This window comes from Cyrtonyx montezumae, unplaced genomic scaffold, assembly GCF_038088225.1.
Source record: "Cyrtonyx montezumae isolate F1298 unplaced genomic scaffold, pur_monq_1.0 scaffold_13, whole genome shotgun sequence".
In the NCBI taxonomy this organism is placed as follows: Eukaryota; Metazoa; Chordata; class Aves; order Galliformes; family Odontophoridae; genus Cyrtonyx; species Cyrtonyx montezumae.
In genome coordinates, this window is record NW_027071859.1 from 18,542,053 (window position 1) to 18,560,281 (window position 18,229).

The following is an 18,229-nucleotide window of genomic DNA, read 5'->3' on the forward strand; positions in this document are numbered from 1 at the left end:
CTAGATCTCTTAATTGTTTTCCATCGTTTTGTCTGTTTGTTGATCCTTTTTTTTTTTAATTTCTGCAGAACAAGCAGAGTGATTGCTTAATTATCTAGGTATCTATTTAATCAATGAGAACTCTGAGCTTCTCTGTAAGGTGATACTTTTTGGTGGAGCTTTTATGCCAGCAGCATACAATTTCTCATCTCTGACACTGAAGACTCATCCAACCTTGCTATTCTGTGTGGCAGTTCCAGTTACTTCTCCCTATTTCTTTACATAATATAAAGGAAGTAGAAGTTAGTGTGTTGAACTTGTTATTCACTCAGTTTGATTTTTAAGTGACAAAAGCTTTGGCTATGCATTATACAGGTCGTACAAAAATTTTGAGTAAGGTAGAGGGTATTCACTTTCAAGTAAAAATAAAACTACCTAGACTATTGCATTTCATATGGTACATGGCCTACCAGTGAAAACAATTTTACAGTTTTCTAGATTTAAAAAAAAAAAAACAGACCCAGAGCCCATTTATCAAAGCAAAGACTTAATCAAATCATAGAATCACACAGTGGCTTGGGTTGGAAGGGACCGTAAAGATCATGTAGTTCCAACTCCTAAAAGGAAAATGCATAATGGGCAGATGATCACTGATTACCCTCTCAGTCATTACTCTCAAACATCAGTATCTTTAATCAGTTGACTGGTCTGGAATGACAATTGTATCATAGGGCTTTTTTGTTTTTTTCTGAGCTCCCTTGCTACAGTTTAGATGAACTCAGAACCAGCAGAAATAGTTTGTTAATTCACTTATAGGTTCTGCTGTAGAGGTGAATGCATGACACACAAAGATCCTGCTAGCTCTGTAATTGCTAATGATGAGCTAATTTTTCAAGGTGGATGTCTAGCAAACTCAACACTAGCCTCAAACACTTAAAAATCATTTCGGTTTTATTACTGTGTCAGTGGCCAAAACCAACACTTGATATCTTTAGTATAATTCTGCAAATTATTAATTATCAGGCATTCAAATATTATATAATATAAATAAGAATGTGAAATTAATATCTGTACCTAGTAGTACATTAAATTGTGTTGGTCCAAGCAGTATAACTCAGTTACTATATGGCTGTCTTCTGTGAAAGTTCCTTGACATTATTCTCACCTAGCACTTTACCAGAAAATTCATGGATGCCATTGAGGAGTTACTTTAGAAGTCTGCAGATTGGATGTGGCTCTGGCATTTACTATTACATGTGTGTCCAATCTATGTTAGTTGGCCCCAAAGTCAAAGGCTCTTGCACTCTTTACCTAATTAGTATAAACATAGCCAGTATCCCTGTCCTACAAAACCAATGTTATCTATACTGGCTAGTGCAGTAACAGATTTTCAACCAAATTTTCTGTCGTTCTGTTTTGACCACTGTGCTTGAAGAACGCTGCTGTGTGTATTCAGATACCATAAATTAAAGAACTTCCACAGTGTAATCCAGTGTGCCTACTCATAAATCTCAGTGATTTCAGTATCGTACACTGTATGTAGCACTGTAGCACCATCTTGTGTGAGCTGAAAATGTGATTTCAATATTTGTACTCTGGAATCTTCAAGTGTATCTGTAACAATTTCATTTAAAACAGTTTAGATTTTGACAGTACACTCTAAAAATTAATTATAGTGGAGTTTGGAAAAAGTGACACTTTCTCATCTATAAAATATAGCACCTATTGTAATACAGTATAATAAGTATGCACCAGAGATTATGTAAAACTTTAGTATGGGGGCAAGAACGTGAAACAGCTCCCCCTTATAACACGTGGCAGATTTCATAGTACTGCATTCACTGGGGATAGCTCTTTGTTAGAATGCTTCATATACATATGAGGTACAAGATGCCACAGTCTGAAGACAATACATATGTATTATACACGGTTTACACTACTAACCATCCACAAGTAAAGCACAGAGATGAAAACCTTGGTAAGAAAAATGAAAAAGAGCTGCTTAGGGAATATAAAATAGCTTACAGTAGCAAAACTGAAAAATGTTTTTAAAATAGAGGAGGTAGAAAATGGGGCAAGGACTTTGAAATCAGTATTTGTAAAGAGCTGTAGTGCTTCCAGATTTCTGCATGCATTGGAAGATACACATTTAGAGGCACTACTTTTGAAGCAGCTCTCACATATCAACAGAATGGAAAAAATAGCTATGTTCTTTACACATGCAGTGTTGTAGTCGTCGTCTCCTTTCATTCTTTTTGAGTGAGGTTTCAGTTTGGGGTGGGGATTTTTCCTCTTTCTTTTGAATTGATAAGAAAGATAACAGCAACCAGAAAAACAATTCTGCAGGTATTGATTGCTGAGGATAGGTTGACAAAAAATAAAAAAAAAAAATAGCAGTACTTCTTTGATAAGCCCTTGTAGCTGTGTACTTGAAATTTGTAGACTAAGAGGAGCTTGGGCTTCTGCTTTAGTAGTAGATTTTTGGCAACAACCATTACTTGCAGATGCAGCTTATGCTGAATACCTTTAATTTTGAATCTTTGACCATTTGTGCAGCCACCATGTCCATATAACCAGTATATCTTGAATTATTTCTACATAGTTGTGTAGTGTTCTTAATTATTTCCTCTTAACTAATCTTCCATTGCACCCCTTGAGTTCTTATTTTCACAAAGGATTAAAGTCAGTTTTAAACCAATGTAACTAACTCATACGTTCACGGAGTTAAAGGAATTGAGAGCAAACAATTTTTGTCAAATTGAAGATGTTCACTTAGACTAAAGGTTCAATAGTATTAAAATGAATGGAGACTGGATAATGACAGACGATTTCCAAACTAGATCAGAAGTTTCATGACATGATTCCAACACCAAGAACTGAAGGAGTTACATAAGGGAATGGTGGAAAGAGAATAAAAACTAATTGTAGAATTGCTCTAAAATACCACTGTGCAAGCCAAGTCTCTTCCAGGACATCAAGATAATCCCTTCTTTCTGTTAACATTAATTTCTGTTTTTTACAACATGCAAGTTATACTAAAATCCTAAGTACTGGAAACCCAGTGGAAGTAGGAGAGATGTGCTGTGAATATTTCGAATTTTACCATGCTGTATCCTGATACTAATTAAAAAATTAAAGTCCCTGCTCAAGGTTTGCAGTTTTTATCAAGGAATTGTCACAGGGAACACATACTAAAGTTAAACAAAAACCTGAAGTTGTTCTGTTGAGCACTTTTTCAGGAATTAGTAGAACTTTCTCCAACACTCCACTTTTGTTCCCACTGCCTCTTCTCTGCACAAATCATACAGAGAAAACTGCTGATCTTTATTTAGTTCATATTGCTATTTTATGAACTAAGTTGTGCTGATAGACTGGAATCCAGTTTTCCCTTTCTAAGAATAGAAGTAACCATGTTTTTTTTTTTCATTTTCAGTTTATACGTGGTAGATAAATTATTCTTATACCTTTGTTATTGTTTTCTACTGCCTTTCATGGATATTTTATTCAAGGATTTACGTATGTGCAATTTAGTAATTTTTATTTGGTTTGTTTTCTTTCACTTCAGGTAACTCTACAAGCAATCCAGTAGAAGTAACAGCACTTTATTCATTTGAAGGACAGCAGCCGGGTGATTTGACTTTCAAAGCTGGAGACAAAATCACAGTCACAACCAAAACAGGTTCACAGTTTGATTGGTGGGAAGGAAGAATAGGAGGACAAACTGGCATCTTTCCAGCCAATTATGTTGCCATAAGTAATGACTAAATCTTTGTGGAAGAAAATGTTGAAGCAGCAACAAATTTACACTGAAAAATGTATTTTAACTTTTCAGATTTTAGCTAAATGAGGTCCTTGATCAAGAATATTCCAATGTAACATTGAAATGCATTTAATAGCCTTAACTTTCCCTTAAACTTGTTTCTTAAAATAAACATTAGGTGGTGGTCAATTTATGGTGAAGTTTCAGTTTTGAGTCAAGTTGGTGCATAAAAAGTACTCCCATTTGTGTCTAGTTTCAATTCTGTCATGCTATATACTTTTATTTTTCAAATGAGGGAAAACTTACAAATATTTTAAGACTATATATGTCTCTTTCCTTAATAAATATTCTGAAATCAGCATTGAGTTTTCTGAGTTGGAGTTCTTCACTTCTGCTAAACACAAAGATACTTTTTTTTCAGGTATGGCATAAGAATTTACTTTTACTTGATGTTAAAAGTACTTCTAGCATTGCAGTTTTTCTTAGTAACTACTTTAGGTCTGGTCCCCAATGTTTGTCATTGTTAAATGTACAAATATATTTCTTTCAAACTGCTCTGTTACAGCTAAGCAGATCAGCTTCTCTAATAACTTCTCTTACATTGCCATCATCTTTGAAGAATTTAAGCACTTATAAAAGTTTATTTAATAAAATGCATGAATAGTACCTGCCAAGAAGAAGATACAGGTTTATGATGTCTGTTGATTCCTATAGGAACTTGTTTTGCACATGGAAAATGCAAAAAAGAAAACCCTTCTGGTTCATGAATTCCCTTAAATAATTCTTTCTGTTTCTTCTCATTTAAGGTTATTTGTTTTCCTTATATTTGATATTTAATCTTGTTTAAGGAAGCAGTAATGTAGGGTGAATTATGAATAAATTATTGGTAAGAAGATATCTTTGTAGAATATATGTATTAATAGTAATGTATGTCACTGCAGCTTTCAGATTTCAACTTCATTTTGAGTACTTTAACAAAGTCAGCTTCATTTTGCAGATGCATTTATTTGAAAATTGACATCAAAGGAGACATGAGAATGAGGCTAGAAATTTTTGAGAATGTTGAGTTTCCTTTGCAGTGATGGATATGCTGAAATTGCCTCTTACATGGAATTAATGACAAGATGTTGAGAAAGCTTCTTCAGGCTGGGTTTTTCCCATCTTGAAAATGTGTTTTTAAGTCCTTGTTTTTACTATTATATGGAAAATTAGCATGTGTAGTTTTACTAGTAACCAGGTTGCATTTGTCTGATATTATGATTTATTAATCTGTCAGGTGCTTACAGATCTATCTTCAGCTTTAAGGCATCTCACTTGAAGGACAAGGGTAAGCGTAGTACAGTGGTCATCAGAAGATCATTCAGTTCAAATCACTGGCAAAAGTTTCTTGACTTCTTTCAGATTAGTTCACACATTTTGACAAATAAAACCAAAAATGGGATAGAAAAATTATAGTCCAATTTGTTTACTACTGTTCAATGGAAATCTACCTTTGCCTGGTGTTCAAGATAGATGTGTATGATCCATCTTTATACAAACATCACCGATGAGCATCCATCTGGAGTATAAGTCTTAAGAGGACTGACTGACGGAACTGGGATTGTTTAGTCTGGAGAAGAGGAGGCCCAGGGGTGACCTTATTGCTCTGTACAACAACCAGAAGGGAGGTTGTGGTGAGGTGGGAGTCAGTTTCTTCTCCCAGGTAACTAGCAATAGGACTAGAGAGAATGGCCTCAAGTTGCACCAAGGGATGTTTAGATTGGATACTAGGAAAAACTACTCCGAAAGAATGGTCAGGTGCTAGAATGGGCTGCCCACAGAGGTGGTTGAGTCACCATCCCTTGAAGTGTTCAAGAAATGTTCAGATGTTGTACTGAGGGACATGGTTTAGTGGGGAGATATTGGTGGTAGGTGGACGGTTGGTGATCTGGAAGGTATTTTCTAACCTTGGTGATTCAGTGATTCTAGGATTCTGTATTGTTTGCGAGTATTTTTGTAAGAAGGTGTTTTGCAACCAGCTGAAAGGTGTTAAGTAAGCTTATATAACTGCAGTGAAAGTATTAGCATAAGCAATCTGAAGGACTGTTGTAGCATCTGTGAACTTGAGATTAAAAAAACCTGTATTTGCTTATATTTCATAGACTGCACATATTTGTTAATAAGCAAAGAAACACTGTTATTCATAGGTTCATAGGTTCATAAGGTTGGAAAGGACCTTCAAGATCATCTAGTCCAACCATCCTCCTATCACTATCCCTACCCAACTACTAAATCAAATCCCTTAGCACCTCAAGACTAATTAAATTCAGTTAATATCACAGACTCTGAAGCTAGATATTCCACATACAAAAAAATCACACTTCAGTTACCCGCTATAAGCTGAAGCACCCACTAGCAGAGTTGCACTGTAGTACTTCAGTAGTCGTTTCCAGAATGCCAGCTGTATTTTCAGCCAGCATAGTTGCCTTTGCATAGGATTTTTTAAAGCTTTTTAACTCATTTCAAGTGTCTGCTTCCATGAAACTCAGAATTTATGGACTTGCACATAAGAAGATTTGGTGTGTATATTTTGTATGTAAAATCTTTTTGTTGTTTATCTAAATTCAGTTTCTTGGAATGACTTTACTTCGGGAAAAATGAGGGTTGTTTAAATTTAAGTGTTCATAATAGTCTGTAGACTCTGGAGTATAGTACTGATTAATTACTAAATCCAACATGAAAGGGAAATATTAAGTAAGTGTGTCTTATGCTACAAAAATTCTGGTTTTCCTCTAAGTACAATATAATAGAGAAAATTCAGTGATTAGCCCAACTCAAGGATTTATATTTGTTGTCAAAAAGAAAACTCGAAGCAATACAAAACTATACTGCCTGATTCTACATGCCATTGACATAAGCAAGATCAGCCTGCGTCAGTGGACTAAGATTTAATCCCAGAAGTGTTTATAGTTACAGACTTTGCAGTAAAAAGTAGTCTTGCATCATTTTCTAAACTAATACATCTGTAAGGGACAAGTACATAGATAGCAGGTTTTCCACAGCAGGTGTTTTGCAGTAGGTGATACTGCACAAGTACAGATATTATAGGCAATGTGCATCTGCTGTGGTGTTGAGCAGGTCCAGTTAATCATCTTGTAGCATGTAAAGCAACGATTCTTATTGCTCAGGCACTGTTAATCAGACAATCATCATTTCTCTATATGTAATACAGGTACCTTCCATATTCCAGTCAGTCAATCCAACTGAATGTCTTCCTCAGTGATTTTCTCTTCTATTTCCCTTAATATTGTGGGAGTCGATGGCAGGTATTCTTGCTATCAGTAATCCTGAAGAAAATCATAAGTATTGTGTACTAACATCTTGAAAAATGACTGACTTTATCTTTTAAAGGCTCCATAAATTTCACAGTAGCTCTAATCTCGCTTGTACAAATTTTGAAAACAGATTTTCACCAATTATATCAAACTTTGCAGTCTGAAAACCATATTGCATACATTTTCTACCCATAAAGAGGAGAAAAGGAAATGTATATAGCCTCACCAGTAGACATGTGAAAGGAGTCTCTGATCTAAAGGGAGCTGAAGTACATCTTCCTATGTTGATTAATTACAGATATGTGTATCTACAGAACTACTGAAATGTAAAACTTTCTTCAGTGTTTCCTGGATGCAAACAAAGCATCCACTTCTAAAATCTTGGTCAGAGCATTTTGAAGTCAAATTCATTTTTTTCAAGAATCTAAATTTATCCATTACCTCAGTGCAAAAGTTCATGGGAAACCATTTGTGAGTTTTTAATTGGTACTTGCTCTCAATTGAGTTAGCAATATTGCAAATTAAAATTCTTGGGTTTTTCCCATGCCATAAGAAATGTAAGAAAATAAATATAAATAGCAAGCTGGAGTCTTTGGAAAGGGTTTTACTTCATTTCATCCAAAGTTAAGTACAAATACTTGCCTAAATGTTAGGAGTATATGAACTAGTGCATGCTAACTGTAATGCTGAATTCATATTGAAGTGTTCTATCATACCTGCAACCATAGTGTAATTAATCACAGCATTGTAGGGGTTGGAAGGGACCTCTAGAGATCATAGTCCAACCCTCCTGCCAAGGCAGGGTCCCTAGACCAGGTTGCACACGTATGTTGCACAAAACATTCAAGACCCGCCTGGATGCCTCCAGAGAAGGAGACTCCACCACCTCTCTGTGCAGCTGTGCCAGTGCTCCGTCACTGCACTGTGAAGGAGTTCCCACACACATTTGTGCAGAACTTCCTATGCTTCAGTTTGTGGCCATTTCCCCTCATCCTATCTCCACACAGTGCTGAGAAAAGTCCAGCTTCGACCCTTTGCCTCCTGCTCCTTACATATTTATAGACGTGGATCAGATCCCCTCTGAGTCTTCTTTTGTCAAGGCGGAACAGACCCAGGTCTCTCAGCCTTTCCTCATAAGGGAGCTGTTCCACGCTCTTTATCATCTTTGTAGACCTCTGCTAGACTCTTGAGGAGATCCCTGTCTTTTTTGTACCAGGGAGCCCAGAACTGGACACAGTACTCCAGATGAGGCCTCACCAGGGCAGAGTAGAGGGGGAGGATCACCTCCCTTGCCCTGCTGGCCACGCTCTTTTTAATGCATCCCAAAATGCCATTGACCTTCTTAGCCACCAGGGCACACGGCTGGCTCATGGCCAACGTGTCATCTACCAGGACACGCAGGTCCCTCTCCTCAGAGCTCCTCTCCAGCAGCTCATCCCCTCAACCTGTACCAGTACATGCAGTTATTCCTCCCTAGGTGCAAGACTCTACACTTGCTTTTGTTAAACCTCATCTGGTTCCTTTCTGCCCAACTTTCCAGCCTGCCCAGGTCTCACTGAATGGCAGCACAGCCTTCCGGTGTGTCAGCCATTCCTCCCAGCTTTGTATCATCAGGAAGCTTGCTGAGGGTGGACTCTGTCTCCACATCAAGGCCATTAATGAAAATGTTGAACATGACTGGACCCAGCACCAGGAATTAAGCCTAACCTTCCTGTGGCTTCCCTCTAAACGTTTTGAGTAAAGCTAAAAAGTTAATTAGGTGAGGAGGAAGGTGGAAAAAAGGAAAGACTTAGATAGCTAGCTTTGGCAGCCAACGTTTTCACATCATTCCTGAAAATGAATGTCTTTCTGTAACATCAGATTTAGGATTTTACAATGAACATTAGAATTCTGAGTTTCTGAACATACTGTTTTCACAATATTTGCAGTGATTTTTATGCCTTCAATCGTTTTTATTTTATTTTCCAAATGAAAATTCTATTCAATTTTCCCACGTAGTTTTAAAATTAAAAATTTTAAAATTTTAAAATTAGAATTTAATTCAGTGCAGATATTTTGGGGCAAAATCTACTTTTCTTAAGGAGATTTTATGTCTGTTAAAATAGTGGTTTTAATTTGAGGTTACATTCTGTGGTGGTCATTTTTTTTCTGGAAACTAGGTCTGCCCCATTACCTTTTGAAACCTGTCTCAGGCTATTACTTGCTGTCAGCTTGGTATTCACTTTAGCGTGTCTCTTATATTTTCATGTTCCCAATTTTCTTCTTTCATATTTGATTACAAAACACAGGGCACAGCTAAGCCAGAAACTCAGAACACCTATTCTGATTTGTTTTTTTGTCAATCATTAGATTCTTACAGTGTAAACCAGAACAATCTGCTTTAAGATTTCTCAGATTAAAATTGTATTTATAGTGTGTTTTTGCATATCTGATTTCATGCTTTTCAGGCTAAACTTTTGTCCCCTTGTGGCAAAGCTGAAAATGCTTGGGCATGCTCCAGCTGATCTGAAATCATTCAGATTCTTTTGATAGATTAAGCTAGTCCTTAAATGTTAAATGGTGCTGTATCTACTGAAAATCTCTGTTACTCTGCTCATTATACTGGGAGCCAGGCTGCTGTTCAAATTACAATGTAGTACAGAGATTAGTGATATATTTATATGTTTCTGAGTACCATCTAAACAATATTTTCTCCATCACGCACACAAGCCTGTGTCATAATTTACCTTTCCATTAACTCACACTGGCAGAAAGCAGACCTATTTTGCATCAGTCCATGCTAATTATTTTCATCTACGTTATCATCTATGTCTTCTTCTGGAAATTTAGTTAGTTCTGTCATTTGAAAAGCTATCTTAAACATCTTGCATGTTCAGAGCTGATGTTTGAAGCCGTGAAGGGGCCCTGACCTTTGTAGGATTCTCTGTGATGTCCAACATCTTGTCTTGTGTAGGCACATTGAAGTGTGGTCATGAATATGACTCAATGAAGGAGACAGACTCTCTTCTTGAAGATTTCTAGTCACAATTTCTCTTTAGATAATGTTAAAATAATTTTCTAAATAAAATGTAAAACCCTAGCACTTTTTCCTTGTTTTGTCTTCTCAAGGTTTAGAACGTTACCTAGGCATCGTGATGTCAAGACTATTCCTATTGTAGCAAGGATTTTTCTATTGATACACAGACTTCCAGGGACATTGTTTCTGTGGAGTATTCATTGCCACCTTGCTGATAAATGTTAAAAATAAATGAGCAGGAGAAAAGTATTCAGCACCAACCAGTGGATCATCTAGAGAGCATTTTTATTTTGGAAAATAGACCTAGGTTTGTGCCGCAGATTTTCAGGTAATTGTAGGTTTAGGAGTGCTTCCAAGCTGGATCTCTGCTTTTCCAAAGCAATCAGTGAAGTTACATAAAAAGCCTTCTAAAGTGTATTCTGGAGTCTGCAGTAGAGAAGATTGACTTGTTCCCTGAAACTATTATCCTTATGTCATTTTCTCACAAGTCTTCCAAACAATCTCTATACTTGAATGTTCTCATCTTGCATTTCAGTAGTATGTTTTTCTTCTCCATGACCTACTAAATTGAGCAAGAAGACAAATTTTCAAATCCTATTACTGAGAGTTTCCAAACTGGGATATGAACTGAAACTGTGGATCACTGCCACTGTGAATAAAGAAAGGGAAATCTAAGAAAGGGAAAGATATGATTGAAAGCAACATCGATTCGTATCTACTTCAAATACAGTAATTAACATCAGATATTCATATTTGTTGCTAGTTTTGACAAATCCAAGCTATTTTATTTCATCATTGCCTTTTTTGGTACTAACATAAGTGCTAGATAAAAATGTGAGAATTATGTCCAAACCTTTCTTTTAGATTAAAAGATGCCATTCATGTTATTCTTTTGTCAGTTTACTGTTGGCAAAACAAAGATGTAGAAAATATTAAGCTGAAAAAAAAAACAGCCTGAAGAAAATACAGATCTTATGTTAAGATGTTATTCTTAAAGTTGTTCAGATCATAGGTTGCTAAATGGACCATCTTAGTCTAGAGCTCTTAATTTAATACCTAACAACAGTTGGACGTACCAAGACTAAGGAACTCAGCCTGGAATTTCTTTCTTTTACATCATATAATATAAAAAACTGTATTTACGTTCCTCTCCAGAGGGTGATGTTGGAATAAAAAGCCTAAATAGTATTCACTTACATTTTTAAAAAGCCAGTTTTTTAAACATGAAGAGATTTCTGTTAACAATTGGTCTCTAAAATCCAAATGAACAAAATGTATAACATGATACTCAGCAGTTTCACATTAATGGATCCTGGCTGACAGTATGAAACTTGGACATTATTGATTACAGTTCCAGTGAGATGTACTAACTTTAATACAGCATACAAGCAACACGTGCAGGCAAAGCCAGATGCAAAACTGAAACATTATCTAAACAGAGCTGATTTCAAATGTTTCAAATGTAAATAACCCACTGGGTGGTCTTTGAGACTGTCAGCAGTCATTATTTTCTGTAGCATAAACAGGGCTGTCAGCTAGGATTTCTGTCACATAGATAAAAACTCATTCTTCTCTAGTAAAGCCCAGGCTGTTGTTCTTAAAGAAAGGCATGCACCTCCATCAGAGATAGAGAGTTCCTTCCCGGATTATAACGAAAGGTCATCTAGTCCAACTCCTTCTCAATATCCTGTAAAATCTACAGGACCATGCCGTGTGCTTCAATGGGAGCACGATTTTGCACAGGAGAACACATCAAAGTTTACATCAGAGAAAGACCTGCAATTGATTTTCTGGAAGAAAATAAAATGTTCTCCTCGAGGCATCCTTTAGATTTCATTCTGGAAATGGATTTTCAGTTGTCTGTGTCTCTCTTCTGCAACTGTCCTGTGCTCTAGTGAACTGCAAAGATGTGTTCTTCCTGTGCAGGTATTTTCCTTGTGCCTAAAGAACTGAGTATAGATTGCAGATTCCACTGAAGAGTAATCCTTTTTGATCTGAATTTATGGCGAAGTGAAAGAAGAGTCTTACCAACGGGAAGCATTAACAGTGTGCTGAATCCTTCCTGCTGCTTGGCTCCGGAATAGATACTGCATTCCTTGGTAACTTTTTTTAATGAGGAAAGAAAAGGGAATTCTTCCTATGGAGAGTGACCTGAAACCTGAAAGTATAAGGAAACTGTGCGTTTTAACGTGATAAATGAAAATAGTGGAAAGAATTTGGGCTCCGGAGTAAGTCTGCTCACTCATCCTTCTGTAACTGAGAATATCATCACAGTTTGTTTAATCTTAAACTGCACCCATGGTCGCACTTCTTTACTTCCAGATGGAAAGACAAGATAAGTAAACCTCAATCTGACACTGCAAAAAGTCACTCTTCATCCAAGGACCTATGACCAGTGATGCAAAATTACTTTTCTTCGAAGTCTCTTGCTCATTTAGAGAAAGGTTAAAAAGATAAGAAAACTTTATTAATCTCTCTTTATCCTTTTCTCACATGTTCCGTATATTTGGTGTAGCACTGACTTTGTACTGGTCAGATTACCTGCCTGCCTTTTTTCTCTTTCTTTTTCCTCTTTCTTTAACTACTCTCTACAGCATCTGCAAAGTATTCTCTCCACTTTTCTTTCTCCAAGGAATTTTATACCATCCTTTTGACCCTTGCCTTTCTGTCTTGGAGAAAGCTGTATAACGCAGCCAGCATCCTGAAACAGCATCTTCCTATTTCAATCTAGTATTCATACTTCTGAAGTTGTCTATAGCAGGTTATCTTATGTATGCCTTTTTCTTTCTACAAAGCATTTAGATTTGTTTAATTGTCTAAAATAATACAGTGGGTTGCCTAGTACTTTACTTCTGAAAAGAATTCAATGACCAACTCCTAAAAAGAGCAATCAATCACACAATCACAGAATTGTAGGGGTTGGAAGGGACCTCTAGAGATCATCGAGTCCAGCCCCCCTGCCAAAGCAGCTCCCTAGCCCAGGTTGCACAGGTAGGCATCCAGGTGGGTCTTGAACGTCTCCAGAGAAGGAGACTCCACCACCTCTCTGTGCAGCTGTGCCACTGCTCCGTCACTGCACTGTGAAGAAGTTCCCCCACACATTTGTGTGGAACTTCCTATGCATCACTTTGTGGCCATTTCCCCTCGTCCTGTCAACGTCCTGCTGAGAAGAGTCCAGTCTTGTTAAATGTTACAGTAACATCAACTGAAACTGTTGGTGCTGAGAAAGAAGCCTCTTTTAAGTCCTGTTCTTTGGTATCTTTAATGCAAGTATTCATCACATTTATTCAATTATTGCCAGGAGGCTTTACTGCATATCCTGCATAAGCAGGTAATAAAGTGGAGGGACTGGACAGCTAAGGGTATATTCTGTGTAGCAGTGTTTAGTAGTGCTTCTGTGTGTATTTATATGCAATTTGCAGCAAAGAGATAATGCTGAACTGAACCTCTTTGAATTATACCGAATCCTGCCCTTTCCATCATTGTTACGTTAGTGGCTGATGTTTATTTTTGTAACTGTGCTTTCAGTATATCTGTTAAAAAGAAAAAAGAAAAAGAGCTTGCTTTGAAGTTCAGGATTTTCTTATGCTGAAAATATTGCTTAGAATTTGGCTGAAATTCAGCAACAGAGGGAAGGTCTTGAGCATGAGAACTCAAAAGCCATAGATCCTCTGAAGCCCTGGTCCCGTGACTTTTAATAACATAGCTTCTCTTCTTTTCCACTCCACAACCATGATTTACTTGAATGAATAAGATTTAAAGGATCAAAACTCTTAACTTGATACGGTTGGACATGTTGGCATAATTTGGTTTTGTCTGCTCTAAGATGTAATTTTGCTCTGATGTAAAAGAGAAAAATTATAAGACCTAACTCCCTACATAGTCATTGGAGAGGGGTAAGTGCGTGCAGGGGGGGCACTTAGGCAATGTAAGTAAAAGGGCTACAGCAGACAGGGTAGATTATGTGCTTGTGAAGTATAACCATGACATGGGGTTCTTGGAAACTTAACCACAGACTTAGGTGCATGTTAAGATTACTCAAAGAAACATAAACTCATGGCGGAGTTCTTGCTACTTTCATTTGGAATGTTAATGGCCCAAATTAAACAGTCTAGAGTACTCTAAATGCCAGAGAAATGAAAAAGTTTACAGCAATGATATCAACACTTGGGATATCCATATTTTTTCAAGGTCTGTTCATTTCCCATGACTTTCAAAATACTTGAACACTGCCAGATAAAACTCGGGGTGCAGATACGATGTTGGCCTGATTTTCATTTGAGTGCCTGGGTAATTCCTTCTAGGAATTAGAAGACCTAAACAACGTAGTTTCATTTTTTAAAAAAGGAGACTTTCCTAGTCTTGTAGTTTTTTCAGCATTAACTGAAATAGGGGAATGGAAGGGGAGGAGGGGGGGGGAGAAAGAAAACAAGGTGCTTAAAAGAGAAATGAGAGAAATGGGGAGAACAGACAAAATGGCAAAACTGAGAACAGAACAAGCAATCATTCATTACCTGTTTCCCATTTTGCTGATGTTACCCCATGAATCTAAAACAGAACTGAAAAAATCAAGTTGCTTGAATGAAAAGAGTAGTATGTGTTCATAAATTAAAGACTTCCAGGTTAGTGTACTCAGCAAGAAAGACAAAGAATGAACTAGCACAGAAAATATTGTCCTTGTAAGATAAGATCAGTGTAAAAATGTAAGTAAACCCTGTTAAACTTGCATCTTCTCTGAGCAAATGGTACATTCGTTCTCAGAGATTGACAACCTGTCCTTCTGTACTACTGAATTCAGGTATTCACATCAGAGATAATGGCAGGAGTTGAAGTGTAATTTCTGATCACACCTTTTACACAAACAGAAGTGAACAAGAACCAGAAAGCCAAGGTTGAGAAAATGGCAAAGCATCAGGCAGAGAGTCCAAAGCTGGGAATCTGCTGCTTCCTGAATCTGCTGCTTGTTGGAGACAAGCCCTTGCTTGAGCTGCCCTTGCCGCTTATTCTTCCCCACAAGCAATGTGAGGAACTTGATGTGTTTCAAACAGTTCCAAGACTAATCCATGAAAGAAATTGATTTTATCCACTTCCGACTGATAGAAATCTATTTCTACAATGCTCGTTACATTCCTTGCCTTAGTAAGTTGGCAGTAATGGTCAACTTAGTGCAAGGACATACACTGAATGCAGAGCAGGAGTACCACTCGTACTGCTGCAGAGCATGTACTTGCAGACCAGAATTGCACAGGAAATGATGTCAAAGTTGCAAAAGTTATAATATTACTCTGCACCCACGGAATAATTGGAGCTTTACCCTAGAGAAGGCTTGCCATCTTGGGTAAACCCCAGCTGTCCCAGGCATCCATTTTTGCAAAAGCAACCCCTTGGCCCCTTTATATTTTTATAATTAAATGAATGTTATCAAAAAGAAACAAGAACGTGGGAAAGAGGGGAAAAAAAGTTTAAAATAAGCATCAGAACTGTGGGAATATGATGGAGGAAGAGCAGTGAAGGCAGTAGCTCTTCTCTCCCCTGTGCACAAGCTGTGCCATGTACATGATGATTTTATTTGGAAAATCATCGTTACCTGTCTTACCTGAAAGATGACAGCTGAGTCCAAGGAGAACAGGACACCAAGTTGAACAAATGCACCTTATAGTTGGGTAAGTTGGGAGCAATTTTATGGTGCACAGATACTACACAAAAGCATCCTATCTTTGGTCCTAGGGAGATCTAACTTGAAACAGCTGTGAAAGTGTATGTAGCAGATGTATGTGCAATCTAGAGAGGGAGTTCTCATCACATACACCAAAAAAAAAAAAAGAATGCAAAAAAGAAAAGACTTATTTTTGCTCTTTTTCCATGATAGTCCTTTGGAGTAAATGATGAAATGCTGAAATGCAAAAAAAAAAAAGTGGAAATTAGATTGGAATATTTCATTTTAAAGGTTTGATCCAATTGCTCTTGAAATCATTCGAAATCTATTAACTTTATACTGAATGCCTAATGACATTCTTTTAGTACATGAGCTGCCTTACTGAATGTGTCTGAAGAGTTTGTGGTAAGGGGTATTTAATTTACAGAGCTGTTGGCTAATGTGTCAACACCCATAGAGTTAGAACAGTGACAGCTCCAGGCAAACCACAGATGAAAAGATACCATCAATTTCAGCAAGAGCAACAGTGCACTCTGGTAACTCCAGAGTTGTGCCCGTGTTTACCATTTTCTTCTGTTTTGTTTTGTTTTCTAATTCTATAGATGTTCTAGATTACATTAATATCACTGGGGCAATATGAGAAGCCAATCAGGACACTATTTCCCAGAATACCAGTTTCCTCGTGTTCATCAGGCAGGAGTCAAAGCCAAAATGGTGTGGGACAAAGGGAAAGGGACAAGGCACTACTGGACGAAGATCTTGTGAATCCAGTTAAATAGAGAAGATAAGTATGTAAGTAGTTAACGTAAGCTAGTAAGTCTTACTAGTCTGCTTTAGTAAAAAGGAGAAGCTGTGTCGCTGTCAGGTAATGCTGGAATGTGTGAGAAAATGTGGAGTTGGACCAGATAGGAAGGGATAGATTTGGGAAGCAAATGTAGAACAGAAAGAGTGAAAAAGGGTTGTATCAGGAGGCTTATATCAGAAATTAATTTGTTCCAATGTTTGCATTTGATGTGCCAGCCTCATTTTATTTTGAGTTTTATTTAGGAGAAAGATAGCAAAAGGTCTGAATAGTCCATTTGCTCCCATAATCTAAGGATAAACTGGAAGATAAATCTGTTGTTCTACAGAGTTCCTAATGACATTAAACATTTTATTTCCCTTCGTCCTTTTCTCTTAAAGCCAAAAGGATATATGCTAAAATTGGTACAATTCAGATATTAGCAAGGCCCCCACACAAGGATTACATAGAAATCTGTGAAGTGTTCTGTGAAGCCAGAAATCCAGTTACAACTTGGAAGCTTTCTCAAGAAAAATGACATTCAAGTGAGAGTGTTTGTAATTTTTGATAGTAAAATTATCCCTCTCGTAGATTATTAATGGGTGCCCAAATTCTGGTTAGAGTGAGGCTGGCGTGGAAATGGAATGAACAGCAAGCAGAGAGCAGTCAGGTGTGAGAAAGCATAAGCAACAGACCATACAAATATAAATGAATCAGTTCTCCTTTTGGCCTTCACACATCTGTCCTTAATTAGTGTATATGCCTCTGTCAGAACTAAATAAAAACTGGTTTTTACTGTCCTGAAATGTTCATTGCCCTGAAATATTTTTTCCCTTGCTTTTGGTACTCTGGCTTTCTTCCTTGCAGAATCAGAGAAACTGGAGCTTTTAAACTCTACACAAAATTTAGTGCATGAGAGAGAAAGAGTCAGTTACTGTCACTTCTCTCATTAGATAGTTCTGCAGCAAAGGACAACTCTGATTAAAAGAGCCATTCCTCAATAACCAGGTATTTTTTGAAGGGAGAAGCACAAATAATCATGACAACCCAGGTGATTTTTTTAGCCACAGAAAATCAACACAGTTCATCTAAACGTACGACCTGATAGTTCTTTTGGCAAATCTATGAGATGTCAAAATGGTGAGGTTAGTCTGAACTCCACAGATTTTAATCTGTTTTTAAATTTTGGTATTTAACTGCTCATTAACCAAATGTGGGCTTTGTATTAAAGAAAAAAAATTTACAAAGGAAATAATACACCAAAGGAATAAAATCTTCATAAAAGAAGCAGATAACAAGTACAGTTTGGCTGCCATTCAAAAATGAAGAATTCTGATGGGTTGATTAATGTTAGTAGAAAGTTTGTTCTCAGACAATCTAAACCTTGTGATCAGTGGCAGCCAGCAGAGCAATAGCTAAATTGTCTTTTGATAGATGGAGCTTCTTGTTAGCCAGTTGGGTTAACGGACAGCTTTCAAGAGATTTTCTTATTCCTTCTTATACTGACAAAACTTGAATTAGAAAGTAATTTCACATCTCCGTGACTGCATTCATACAGTGCATTTTTGCACTACATACATTGGATACGTTGTATTTTTAGATTCCTTTCACTTTCTTTGAACAAACACAATTTACTTCACTTTTTCACATCATTTATAAATGCTATTTTTAAGAAGGATAATTGTTGAGCTGTTGCTTTTTGTCATGAAAGCAAATAGGTGCC

At 37.0% G+C, this 18,229-nt stretch overlaps 1 protein-coding gene across 1 annotated transcript in view; it reads left to right on the forward strand.

Annotated features, from left to right (window-relative positions):
- Positions 1–4,097, forward strand: part of SH3YL1 (SH3 and SYLF domain containing 1) — a 40,590-nt gene extending 36,493 nt beyond the window's left edge. The window contains exon 10 of the mRNA XM_065730785.1: positions 3,545–4,097. Within this exon, the coding sequence (XP_065586857.1) occupies positions 3,545–3,744 (200 nt within the window). The 3' untranslated portion in view covers positions 3,745–4,097. The remainder of the gene's footprint in view (positions 1–3,544) is intronic.
- The last annotated feature ends 14,132 nt before the right edge of the window (positions 4,098–18,229 follow it).